At 32.6% G+C, this 13,224-nt stretch overlaps 1 protein-coding gene across 5 annotated transcripts in view; it reads right to left on the bottom strand.

Annotated features, from left to right (window-relative positions):
* CCDC88A (coiled-coil and HOOK domain protein 88A) overlaps nucleotides 1–13,224 on the bottom strand; it is a 117,227-nt gene that overhangs the window by 75,318 nt on the left and 28,685 nt on the right. For all 5 annotated transcript variants that reach the window (XM_088796160.1, XM_074331998.2, XM_088796161.1 and 2 more), the window contains exons 4-5: nucleotides 9,135–9,204; nucleotides 7,106–7,164 (exon numbers count right to left, since the gene is read on the bottom strand). In XM_088796160.1, coding sequence (XP_088652286.1) covers nucleotides 7,106–7,164; nucleotides 9,135–9,204 — 129 coding nt within the window. The remainder of the gene's footprint in view (nucleotides 1–7,105; nucleotides 7,165–9,134; nucleotides 9,205–13,224) is intronic.

Genomic DNA, 13,224 nt, shown 5'->3' with positions numbered 1-13,224 from the left:
AGGAGAAGTGACTGAGTGGTGAACCCACAATGTGATATAAAGGTGATGTATTACAGAATTGTACATCTGAAACCTATGTAATTTTACTAATCATTGTCATTCTAATAAAATAAAATAAATGACTTTATGACAGTACATTTGTAGCATATATAAAATAAATTTTTAGGTAGAGTATCCCCAATTTTTAAATTCAATGCTTCCAAAAATGTTAACCTATGCATAGTTTCTGAGCTGATGAGCATATAAAAAGGCTGGGATGTGATGACTATGCCTCACTGAAAGGGTCCGCCAATTGCGTACCCTTTGCCATATCTGTCTGTCTTCCATTTAAACTAAACACACACTTTCCTTTCCTAAGCCCTAGGGCCACAGTTTCTTTATTTACACTGCCTTTAGGAGCTCACTTTTGAACACAGTCTCAACACATATCAATGAGAATTCTTCCTTTACCCTTAAAATACCCACAATTTCTACTAAACCTCTTCTTTATTCAAACTCTAAAAGTCTTAAGAATTCTGAAAATGTTTCATAAATAGGTTAGATTTTCTTAATACAAAATTTCATAGGATCTTGAAGGACAGAAAAAAAAGACTATCAAGATGGAAAAGAGAGAAGATTCAAACTTTGAAGTTGAATAATCAGACAAAATGTTTCCATCAGTGTTGTCCAATAGGGGAATCACTAGCTACATGTGGTTACTAAGTATGGAAATGCAGCTACTCCAGTTGTAATTTAAACAGACACACCTGGCTAGTGGCTGCTGTATTGACAGCCCAGTTCCAGAGCATAAAAATGTCTGGTGTTAAAAAATAGATATATAAACAGTTTTGCTTCCAGCCAACAGAGACTCTTATGAAGTCTAAATAATCACCAGCAAATTATTTTTTCCACTTAAAATTATGGTCTCTTTTATATTTATATAAAGTTCTTAAAGTATTATGAGCATCAAGTTACTTCTAATTCTATTATAGTAATTGATTCCTAAACCAGCATATTACCATAAATATGATATGGAAGCTGAGAAAAAGGAAAAGAACAAAAAAAGTTATAGAACTGCATTGACCGTAAAGTTGTATATGTTACATCAGAGAGTTTACGCTCTGAATCGTATTCCTCAATTTCCTCATATTTTTCACTTGGTACTCTCAGTGTCTTCTTTTCTTAAAGAAAAAAGACTTATGTGGAAAAATTATACTAAAATAGAGGAAAGGGCACCCAAAACAAGCTAGTGAACAAGAAAATAATAAAATAAAAAATACATGATAGAATTTTCAACAAGAATACGGACATTAATGACTGAACAGCTCATAGTTCTACCAAAGTTAAGACCAAAATGAGCCACATAAAAAAAATAAAAATAGAAAAATTAAAATTTCCTCTTTAAAGGATGGCTATTACCAAAAAACCAGAAAATAATAAATGTTGGCAAGAATGCGGGGAAACTGAAAGCCTTGTATACTGCTGGTTGTAATATAAAATGGCATAGATACTATGGAAAACAGCATGGCAGTACCTAAAAAAATTGAAAATATAATTACCACATGATCCAGCAGTTCCACTTCTGCATATACACCAAAAGAACTGAAAGCTGGGACTCAAACAGCTATTAATACACCCACATTCTTAGAAGCATTATTCACAACAGCCAAAAAGTGGAAGCAACCCAAGTGTCCATCAATGGATGAATCAACAAAATATGTTACAGACATATGATGGAATATTATTCAGTGTTAAAAGAAGAAAATTCTGACATGTGCAACAACATAGATGAACCTTAAAGACATTATGCTAAGTGAAATAAGTCAGTTACAAAAGGACAGATACTGTACGATTTCACTATGTGAGTTCCTAGAATAGTCAAATTCATAGACACAGGAAGTGGAATGGTTGGTTGCCAAGGGCTGGGTGCAAAAGGGATCAGGAGTTATTATTTAAGCAATAAGAGTTTCAGTTTTGGAAGATGAGAAAAGATCTGGAGATGGATAATGGTGATGGTTGCAGAACAATGTGAATATATTTCATGCTAGCGAACCGTACATTTAAAAATTGGTTGAATGGTAAATTTTATGTTATGCATATTTTTCTACAACAATAAAATTTTTTTATTATTAATAAAAAACTATTAGCAAAAAAAATTCCCTCTTTAAATCAAGCTACATTTGCTATTTTCAGGTACTCTCAGAAAAAGAAATGCATTGCTTAAAATTATGTATTGTTTTATTTCCCAAAAATGCAATACAATAATTAATGTTGTAAAATGCTAATTTTTAAGATGCTTTACAGGTAGCTGGTCGGAAAACAACAGATTGTAGCTCTCAAGCCAACCAAGTTCAAAACCGTTTTTTGGAACCAAATAATAATGTTAGAATTGCTTGTGAGGGTACACATAAAAGATCAAAATTTTATTTCCAACCACACTTGACACTTATTTACTGTCAGCACAATGCAACCTGGCTAAAGTCCAAACAAAAGTAAAAGTTTTTGGATATGAAATAGCCAGCACTGATGTAAAACCTAAGTTCTGTTGAAAAAAAGGTGAATTTTACATGGTCCTTAAAGAAATAAATTTCCAAACAACATACACAGCAAAAAATTTGTTCTTCTAAGTAGAACGACTTGGCTTGGAAATCTCTCAACTATCTCAGGGCCAGGATGCAGAACCATACATCTGTGAAAATTCTAGCTGAGGCTCAGAAGTGGTTTACCAGGCTTGTGTTACTCATTTTAAAAGATTCTGCAGGAACTGGACTGGCTTAGTCAGTAATGAATACACCCAAATCCTGGCCTTGAATAATTTTCTTCATATCCAAAGTTATTGTTGTGGCTTATATTTATATCTAATTGAAGATTTAAAAAAGTCTTAGTTAAAAATTATTCTGTGACTTAAGATCTTTGGACAGTGGCTAACTTTACTGTTTTTGAATACTGTTTCCCCTTAAAGAATTTCATAATATTTTCTTCAAAAGAAAAAAAATATAAATTTCCTAATGCTTGTTTCCTTTTCTACTTCTTTTTATGACTACATCTTTTCAAAACCCGTGGCCCGTGGAATTACTGAACACTAGTATCATACCAGAAAATCTGATTTGCTATTTCTACCTACAACTCACAAGTATAACAGATAAAACTGATCCTGATGTGGAAAAACATATTTATGCCACTGATGAGATGTGATCAAACAATATGGTGCACGTTTAGATTAAAAAAAAAATATTACAGTAAAAGACACATTGCCATTAATCCCCCTCAAAATACTTCCCCTCACTTCAAACACACTTATCCCATTATTCCTGCCACTTTCTGAAGCAGATCTGGAAGTCCTCTTTCATGAGTGTCTTTAGTTGCGCTGTTGTGGCTGCCTAGATGTCCTGAATTATTTTGACTTTGGGGAAGAGTCAGAAGCCACACTATGCCAGATCTGGTGAATAAGGTGGATGAGGACACACCGTAATGTTTTTATTTTACAGAAATTGCCACATACCAGAAGCGATGTGTGACACGGAACATTGTCATGATGGAGGATGATTTACAGCACACTTTAAAACACACCTCCTCTCAACTGTAGCTCACACCCGAATGACTGCACCAAACAAATTGAAACTTGTCACAAACTGTTACCAAGGTTTGCCGCTTCCCATATTGAAGATCCATGCCTTTCCGTTGGCTGCCACTCAGCAGCAGCATTCACTGTAGTTTGTGACTACAACAGAAAGGTTCCATGTCACATATCGCTTCTGGTACGGCAATTTCTGTCAAATAAAAATATTACAGTGTGTCCTCATCCACCTTATTCACCGGGTCTGGCACCGTGTGACTTCTGGTTCTTCTCCAAAGTCAAAATGACCATGAAAGGTAAACATTTTGAATCGATTTAGGACATTGAGGCAGCCAAGACAGCACAACTAAAGATACTCACGAAAGAGGACTTCTAGAACTGCTTCACATTACGTTCTGGAAAGTGTTCAAACAACACTTGTTGCCTGATTGGTTTCGTCAAAGTTTCTGGTCCTGAAGTACATTTTGTCTCTTCAGTATCAAAAAAGATTTCTAGTTGTTCCTATCGTCACAATTCAAGGTTCTGACAGGAAATTTTGATTGTTACACACTTGATGTCGTTAGCAGTAGTGGCTCCCAAATACCTCAGGATGAAATCTAAACCCAATCTTAATATGGCAAATCCAGTCCTTTGTGACCCAATCCCCGCAACTCTCCAGTCTTAATCTCTTGCCATTCTCCCCCATGCACATAGTGTTCCACCCATTTTTGCTACTACCTGACAAGTGGTTATCTCAATATCTTTGCTCTCATTTCATATGTTACCTCCTCAGAGAGACACTCCCTGACACTACAAGCAAACTTAAAAAAAGTATTTCTTCTGTGCACCAATGTATCTTGCATTATGGTAATTATGACCTCATACTATTAATGCTTAGTCTGTCTGCTTCTATAATTTAAACTCTTTCAGCTTTGTCTTTAAAAAAAACAAAAACAAAAATCCATTCCTGTCCTTTACTACAGCACCTGGTAAATAGTGAACATTTAAAAAAAATCAGGTCATTAACATTTTAAAAATACAGAATGAACACCAATATTTTTCAAAATCGGATCCTTTCTCCTTTCTTACTAGATTTGCCATTCTGGCATCACAACAGATACAAGTCCCAAGGGCTTTTAGGTAAAGAAAAAACCTGCTGACTAAAAAGACATAACGTATGTACAAAGACTGGTTTACAATTTTCTTGATAAATCAATCTCACATCAAAGATCAAGGTCTGACAACCTTGCCACCTCCTCACGTCTATAAAAACTCTGAATTATGTCGACTCAAGTTAGGTTTAGGACGATGATCTCCCTGAGTCTTTGTTTTGTTTTATACAATTGATGGAACCTACACTCTCTTACTACAAAAAAAATAAACTTGCTTGTATTTATTCTTTCTTTATTCTCAAATAAGTTTGCTACTTTGGGTCTCAGACATCTTCCAAACATACTGCTACAGATTACTCTTCACTGAATCAAGCCACCCTTCCCTAGTCATTCTTTCACATTGCTAATACATTTCATTTACTGACCCAGAACTTTCCCCCTTAAGTTAAAAAATTATAAAGTTAATAAATTTCTCCCTTCAACTTTAAAACTTCCCTTCACATTGCCCTGTTCTCCCTAAATATCTCGAAATTGTCTCTATTTTCTAGTTTCTAGTTTCAATGTCACACTGATGTATATTTATATAATTATTTTTTTACACAATTTTCCCACTCTGTGTCTTCTCTTATGCCTTAATCCACCCATATATTTGTCGTCCTTTTTCCAATGACCATTTGAAATGGTATCTGCCTTACAAACCTTTCCCAGATTATATGAATCTAAAGTACAGGTAATCATAACCAGCTAACATATTAATAGGACAAATTAAGTATACTTAACATTGCTAGAAAAACTTGTTTTAATTACATGCTGACATTAATGTAAACTATTTTAAAAGGCACGATACTTACAAGGGTAGGTCTATGTATATATTATTTACTTTATGCAGCATTTAGTTCTGTGCATCAGTAAGAAAGAACATACATATCTGACATTATAATTGGTAGTATGGCTTCATTAAGCAGTTTTTTTTTTGTTTTTTAAATAGGCCTATTACATAGCTCTGCTTTCCTTGAGTTGGTAAAGTAAAATGACAGCAGTTGTTTTAAAACATGAATATCAACAGTCATTCAAGTGTAAAAAAATTATTGGTAAATTTCTTTAGGAAACACCCACTGGCAGAACTAGAAGATCCTGAGTTGGTTAACCTATCAAAAACTTTATTTAGCTTATTAGAAAAAGGAACATAATTTCCATGTCATCCTTTCCATTTTCCAGTACCTGGGTGAGTTATAAAAAATAGTAAGGTAGGGGGAAACAGCTTAGATTTCATAATCTTCTTTTGTTGCCTTTACAGATGGTAACAATGGTGGTTTCTTTAATATTTTAGGCTGTCCCTAAACTGTTCATAAAAAAAAAGTCATTGGTTTTGTTCTATTCCCACTATCAGTTTTAGTAACTAGTAATAACAACCAAATAGTAACCAGAAGTAAGAACCAAATTTATGTTGTCACTGAGTTATCTAAATTTACATAACATTCACCAATAGAGTGTATTTTTTTTAAATAGATACAGTACAAAAGGCTGTAAATAATTAACGACTGTTTCTAACTCAAAATCTGATGACCAAATTAGAACAGCAATGTCTACAAACATTATATTTAAGTTAGTATTTAAATAATTACAAACTCAACACAGTACATTACACTGCATGAACCTTTAATGACATACATGCAGTTCCACTGGAATTGTCAATAGTACCCTTTTGACTTTCACAACAAGTGTCTTAATTTGAGTAACTTGATATCACCCTACCTAAACACCAATCTCCTTTTCTGAAGAGGTATTATGAGAAAACCTATATAAGGTATCATATCTGACACAAAGTAGGCCTTCCATAAATTATAGCTATTATTATTATAATCATTGATCAAAAGGGCAATATAATAACCGAGACTCCTAAAATACTTTTCATAATTTCTGCCTCTTCTATATTTATTGTTAATCCCACTTTTTTTTTTTTAATTAAAATGTACTGGGGTGACAATGGTTAGTAAAATTACATAAGTTTCAAGTGTACAATTCTATAATACTTCATCTATGTGTCACATTGTGTGTTTACCACGCAGAGTCAGTTCTCCTTCTATCACCATACATTTGACCCCCACTTCTCTTCAATAACACACACTCATGCACACATTCATCATAAGACAGTCTTGAAAGAGGTTTCTAACGATACCTCTAAGGAAACTTGAAAAACCTGGGGCCATTAGAAGACTCAGAGTAAAAAAAGAATAAAGATTTTAAATGATATGAGTATCTGATAACTTAAGTTGGAAACAAAATTACAGAGTATGTCTTTTTCTTCAAAATCTCTTTAGGAGGTTATAAAGCTATTTATAATCTCTAACACAGACTTTAAAAACCAATGGCCCATCCTTAAGTCTCTCAGAAACTAGAGTCCGAAATACAATAACAAAGTTATTAAAATAAAATATAAAGAAATATTTTAACTTACCTGAACTGCACAACCCAGTAAAAGTAACAGCAACTTTTTAACTTCTTCTGTGCCTTGTTCTGAAATAAAAACAATTACTAAGTGCAACATTTTACTTTAGTTCAACTCTTCCTTACACTGATAGAATCATTTCTTAGAGGTAGTATTAACAATTTGACCAAAGGATTAAGTCTGTCAGTACAGTGCAGAATTTGAAATAATAGCTCTGTCTGTTCATAATGTGGTAATAGCACAAGAAATGGGCAAGGATCTGAACTTTGAAGGGCTGCAGTATAGATAACATAGGATTCAATGCTCTGTGCAGTGAATAAGTCCACTACTTTCCCATACATGCTTATACCACAGAAGCGTACTGAATTAAGAACTGCTATAATAGCATAGAGACATGCCACAAAGTCAGCCAGAATGGTTCCTAACAGGTCTGACTTCTTTTAGGCCTATTAGTGTTTTGTTTCTAAAACACTTATCTTACATGATTCATCTCCCTATACAATTTAAATGACTTTCCATTGCATAGATTCATGAGGATCAAAACCTTAAATATCAGTTACAGCAAAGCTGGTAAAATAAATATATATAACAAGCTGCATAAAAGTAATGGTCTGTAACAGAACTAGAGAGCACATTTGCTATCCAATTAAATTCAGATTTTCTTAAATCATTCAGCTGACAAAAAAAAAAAAAGAAAAGTCAATTCTTTGGGCCCGAATTTCACCACTAGGTCAATCTGTCCACAATAAAGTACAAACCTTCTTTTTAAATATTTCCTCCTACTGTCCATGAAACAACCTACCTTCTTAGCCATACTAATCACCCTTCCCTAATATACATACACACACACTCTGCTTTAACTTCTGTTACTCCCTCTGCCTGCCTTTCTTCCCTTGCCCCTCATCCCTCTAGTGAACTACTTACTAGTAACAATCCTAGGCACCGCTCTCATCTCTGTGTAGTCTTCTCTGACTTAACCACCAATGGTCCCCAACCCTCACCAACCTGCCAACTTTCAGAATTGATAGCTCCATATTTTATATGCCTTAACATTTTTACATACATATCTCTATTTCATACTAATAATTACATGATTTCCCAGTAATCTATATCTGCAACCAAAACACAAGATCTTCCAGAGTATAGACCTTTTTTATTCCTGGTCCCTATAAGTTGGTAGGTTATCACTAAATGCATGTGGAAATGAAAATAATTCCATTCTACACACAAAATATTTTTTTCATCTGTATAATCAAATACCCCAGAATATCTCAAAAGACTGTCTAAACTCCTAATTCATCCCATCTAATTGGTATATTCTTCAATAAAAACAGCTGCTTGGTTTTATTTCTATTTTGGTTTTATTTTTGTTTGTTCTGACTGAGGGAGGGGGAAGAGTTTGGAGAAGATATACTTTATTTGGATTACACGTAGCCTGTTAGAATTAAGTCATCCTAAAAGTGTTAGGTAGTTGCTAATTTCCCCAATTATTCAAAAATTAAAACTCTGAACACATCACATTTAAAATGTAGTAAAAGGGCAGAAACTTTTGAAAAAAAATAAATTAAATAATCTAAGAAATGGCTTCTTATTTTCCCATTCAGAAATAGTTCAATATAAATTACAACATATCAATCAGTAAAACCTTAGATTCAAACAGCTTTGGCAATGGTAGATGGAATATATATAAAAAGAAACCTAGAAATTATTTCAAAATCACTTCCTTTCTAAGATTATGTTCCTTTAAGACTATAGCTACAGTATCTTCTACCTTGTTTATAATGAGACACTAAAAAAATCATCACACAAAAGTATCAATTTGGTAGTCGAAAAAACACTGGACTTAATGTAAAATGTATGTCTGATCCCATCTACAACTTACAAATATTCTAAGTTTATTTTCTCTCTATAAATTGGAATATCACCTCCAAATTTCCCTGTAGAGTCATGAAAAACCTGGTCTGTTGATGTAAATGAGCAAGATCTTGGTAAGCATTATAAGACTTTATTATCACGTTATAGTAATTTTAATACTTACCAGAAAAGGGATTTTTGCCAATGATTAAGACATTTGGCAATGACATCATGATCAATTGCTGCAAAGTCTCCTGTAAAAAGATACCCAAAGGTTGTTATAATGGGTAATGCTGACTAGGTAATTACTCAATTAACTTATGATTTGTGCACTCCTCTTCTGGTATGCTATACTGCAATTAAAAACCTTTAAAGATAAATAAATGTCAAAAAGATATCTAATATTTTAAATCTTCTGTAATTTTAAGTTAATGAACTAAATAACTAAAATTATGATAGTAAATAGACTTAAGTTCATAACATATCAAATGCCCACAAAATAAAAGTGTCCAAGTTGAACTGGTCTAATATTTATTTGGAAATCTAAGTTTTAGGTGTGTTAGATAATTAAACAGCATTCCTCAATAAAAGATTAAGCATGTATACTCTTTTTGTATACTCTGAGGGAGCTAAAAATATCAATTCATTTTAAAATTAAGAAAGCTAGTTACTTTCTTAAAAATCCTGTCTTATGATCATTTCATGAAACTGAGCTCTTCCTCAGTGATCACTATTTCTCTCCTCTATCTACAAGAGATGTTTTATTTCCTTTGACTTCTGTCAAAATTTTAGTGACGAGAATATATATATACATATTCTGATGGTTCAGTATGATTCAGAAAGAACTGGATGCTTTCAAATTACTCATTTGAGTAATACATGGAGTATACACCATCTGTTTATACCACCTCTTCTTTGAGGAATGAAGAAACACATGTGTCTTGTCATTTCAACCACTAACAATGACATGCTACAAAGGGTCTGGGATGAATTAGACTATAGGATTGACCGGTGTCATGTGATATTACTGAATCTTTGCAAGATTACAGAAATAACTATGTCTACAATTTGGCTTTCACTACATATTCAGACATAACTAGTTACTGAGGAATAAGTTTTTGTAAGTATTCAATTCTTTTTGAATCATTCTTAAAATAGTATGATGAGGAAGCAAATAACTGAAAAGTTAACTTATACTGCTTTTTAAATATGTGTAATTTTAGATCCACTAAAACATTTTCCCACAGCCAGTGTGTGGCATGACAACAGAAGCTAACTAAAATTAATCTTTTATCTATAATTCTTTATAAATATGTATTAAAAAGTTTCAAAAAATTTGTTACATTTTTTATATTTGTTATATTTGTTAGCTCTTTAAAAAACTAACACCAAAAGTATGCATACATTTAAAGAAATGCCATACTCAGTATGTGCATCATTTTAGATAAATACAAGTATGAATATTAAGAATGCATCAAAAATTGCTAAAATCACTTACTCCAAGGACTGATATTAAGCTTGAATATTTAATAAATAAATTTTCCAGTTAAAAGCAAGTTATATCAAGAGAGACTAGGCTATAGTCTTATAACAGCTAAATGGACTTAGAGGAATACATTTCTAATTCATTCTAATTTTCAGTTTCCTTGCCTTGAAGCAAAATTATCAGGACTATTGTACATATTAAAAGAAATCATAAATAAGAAAGATGTATTAAAAGAGCAACCATTGGGGATCTGGTTAAGATGGCAGAGTAGGTAAACGCTGTGCTTGCCACCTCTCCTAAGCACATCAAAATTACAGCTAAACTATACAACAACCATCCTTGAGAATCACCTGAAGTCTAGCTGAACAGAAGTCCTATAACTAAGGATATACAGAAGAAGCCATGTTGAGGCTGTCTTGTATGCAAACTGTAATTGAAAAAAAAAAAATTAAACAAAAAAAAACAATCACTGTTTTGTCTATCTCCTATTTAGTGAAGTTAACCTAAGTCAGAACAAAGAAAATTCACTCTCCTATAAAGGCTTTAAATTTTAGCATATAATGAATTATTAGGAAAAAAGCTTTATCTCAATTTCATTATAAAAGATAATTCTCATTTGCACCACTTATTTTGGGGTAACATGAGTCAAAACTGATGAATCAACTAGAAAACATCAATTTATATTACTAAAACAATTTATTTTATTGATTTACCATGTTAACATTTCATGCTGATACACTGTTATAAGGAAACTATCCAAGTGGATAGTAATCTTTAATATGGTCTGCTATCTCTTTTCCTCCACCCTATTCCTCAGCTGGCTCCCCACTCCTGCCTACTCTGTTACCCCATGCTCTTATGCTAACTCAGTATTTCCACAAAGATGAAGACAATCTCATTTCCTTTCACCATATGGAATCATCAATAACCTCATGTGTCAATACAGTTTGACCTTTACATTCTGAAGTTTACCTCCATGTATCTCAAAATGTACTCTAGTATAGCAGATTCTGAATGCTTAGTATAGTGTACTGTGGTAGAGTCAATACACCTAAGCTTAAATTTCAGCTCCATGATTTACCATGTATGTGACTTTTGTTGGGAAGGGTAGGAAGTGAAACAAAAGCACAAAGTTTTAAAAAAAGATAAAGGTTATTAAATATTGGAGTTAACGGGAAAAATCTGCCTTTTTACTTTATTTCCAGGATTAATTTTAAATTATGTCTGAAAGTACTAATATTAGGTAAGGCAGCTAAAAATTATACAAATTAAAAAAACCCAAATTCTAAAACCTCTTTTTAGTTCTAATGGTTCTTCAGAGGACTCTAGCTACATTTTTATAAAAAGTCTTACTTCCCTATCCCAATCTTACAATTACGTTAATTAAAATATATATAAAAGAGACCAGAGGCTAAAAAAACTGATTCCTATTGTTAAAGCTCTATTATATCATCCCCAGACTTTCCAGACTTCACCAAACTCTAAAGGTGTTCATCATTAAGGCACTAAAAATAAAAAAAAAAAAGGAAAAGTGATACATAAATGAGTCCAAGATAAGTGTGATTTTTATTAAATAGGAGAAACAAATTAATTGTGGGTTAAGAATGATATGTATACGAACTCACTTAGTGAAGATACTTCAATTATTACTAAAATGATAAGAAACCTATACAAATGCATGGAGAATGATGTTATTAATGCAACTAAAGAGGTAAAGTTTTGTGAAAATCAGGACAGTCATTCATTCAACACATATTTATTACATGTTTATTATCTGCCAGACAGTACAGCAATGAATAAACAAAAATCCTTGCTGTCACGGAATTTACATTTTAGAAGGAGAGGACAGAAAATAAGTTTTTGGTGATACATGCTAATGATTATAATAAAGCAGGGAATGAGAAGGAGTATATTGGTGGAGATGGAGATAAAAAGAGGTGGAAATTTTTTAGAGGCATGCAAATATTCAAATATAAAGAATTTGAGAGTTTTCAGGACCATTGAAGCAGTTTGCCTGAATAGGTACAAATTTCATCCGGGTATAAAGACAGCCCATAAAGATTTGGAGAATGGCAATACTTAATAAAACAGAACAAGAAAGAACTAGCAGAGATTATGTTAACAGGAAAATACCATGTTTCCTCGAAAATAAGACCTAGCCGGACCATCAGGTCTAATGCGTCTTTTGCACAAAAAGTAATATTTTAAGATAATATAGGACAGGTTTCATATACTATAAGACCACGTCTTATATTAATTTTTGCTCCAAAAGAGGCATTAAAGCTGATGATCCGACTAGGTCTTATTTTTTGGGAAACAGGGTAATAATAGAGATGCTTTGAAAGGTAGTACAAGTAATTTCGTTTCTATTAGTTTTAGTTGGATTTGTGTAACTTTTCTATAAAAAATGGTACATTAACTACATTTTTTAGTTGACCATCTAAAAACTTTTTTATTGATATACAAGGTTTCTGTGAATTAAAATTCATGTTGCTAAAGCATTGTAAGAAAGACTATTTCAAATGTGTGCCAGACATAGACATTATCTAGTTACTATTTAAAGATAAACGAGGCTTCTCCTTCTTTCTATAAGCTATGCATAATACCTCCTTTACAGTAACAAGTTAAACAACACTTACAGCAAAGGTTTGGCCTCATTTTCCTTTCCTGAATCACACAGTGAGCAAAACGTTCCTTTGGAACTCTTATAATTTATTTTACAAATTCAAACATAATTACATTTATCATACTATTTCTATTTGTCCTTTTGTCTGCATTACTAGTGAAA

The sequence above is a fragment of the Rhinolophus sinicus genome, chromosome 2 (assembly GCF_057876585.1).
Source record: "Rhinolophus sinicus isolate RSI-liver-muscle chromosome 2, RSI-T2T, whole genome shotgun sequence".
Taxonomy (NCBI): Eukaryota; Metazoa; Chordata; class Mammalia; order Chiroptera; family Rhinolophidae; genus Rhinolophus; species Rhinolophus sinicus.
This window is presented reverse-complemented; position numbering and strand designations above follow the sequence as displayed.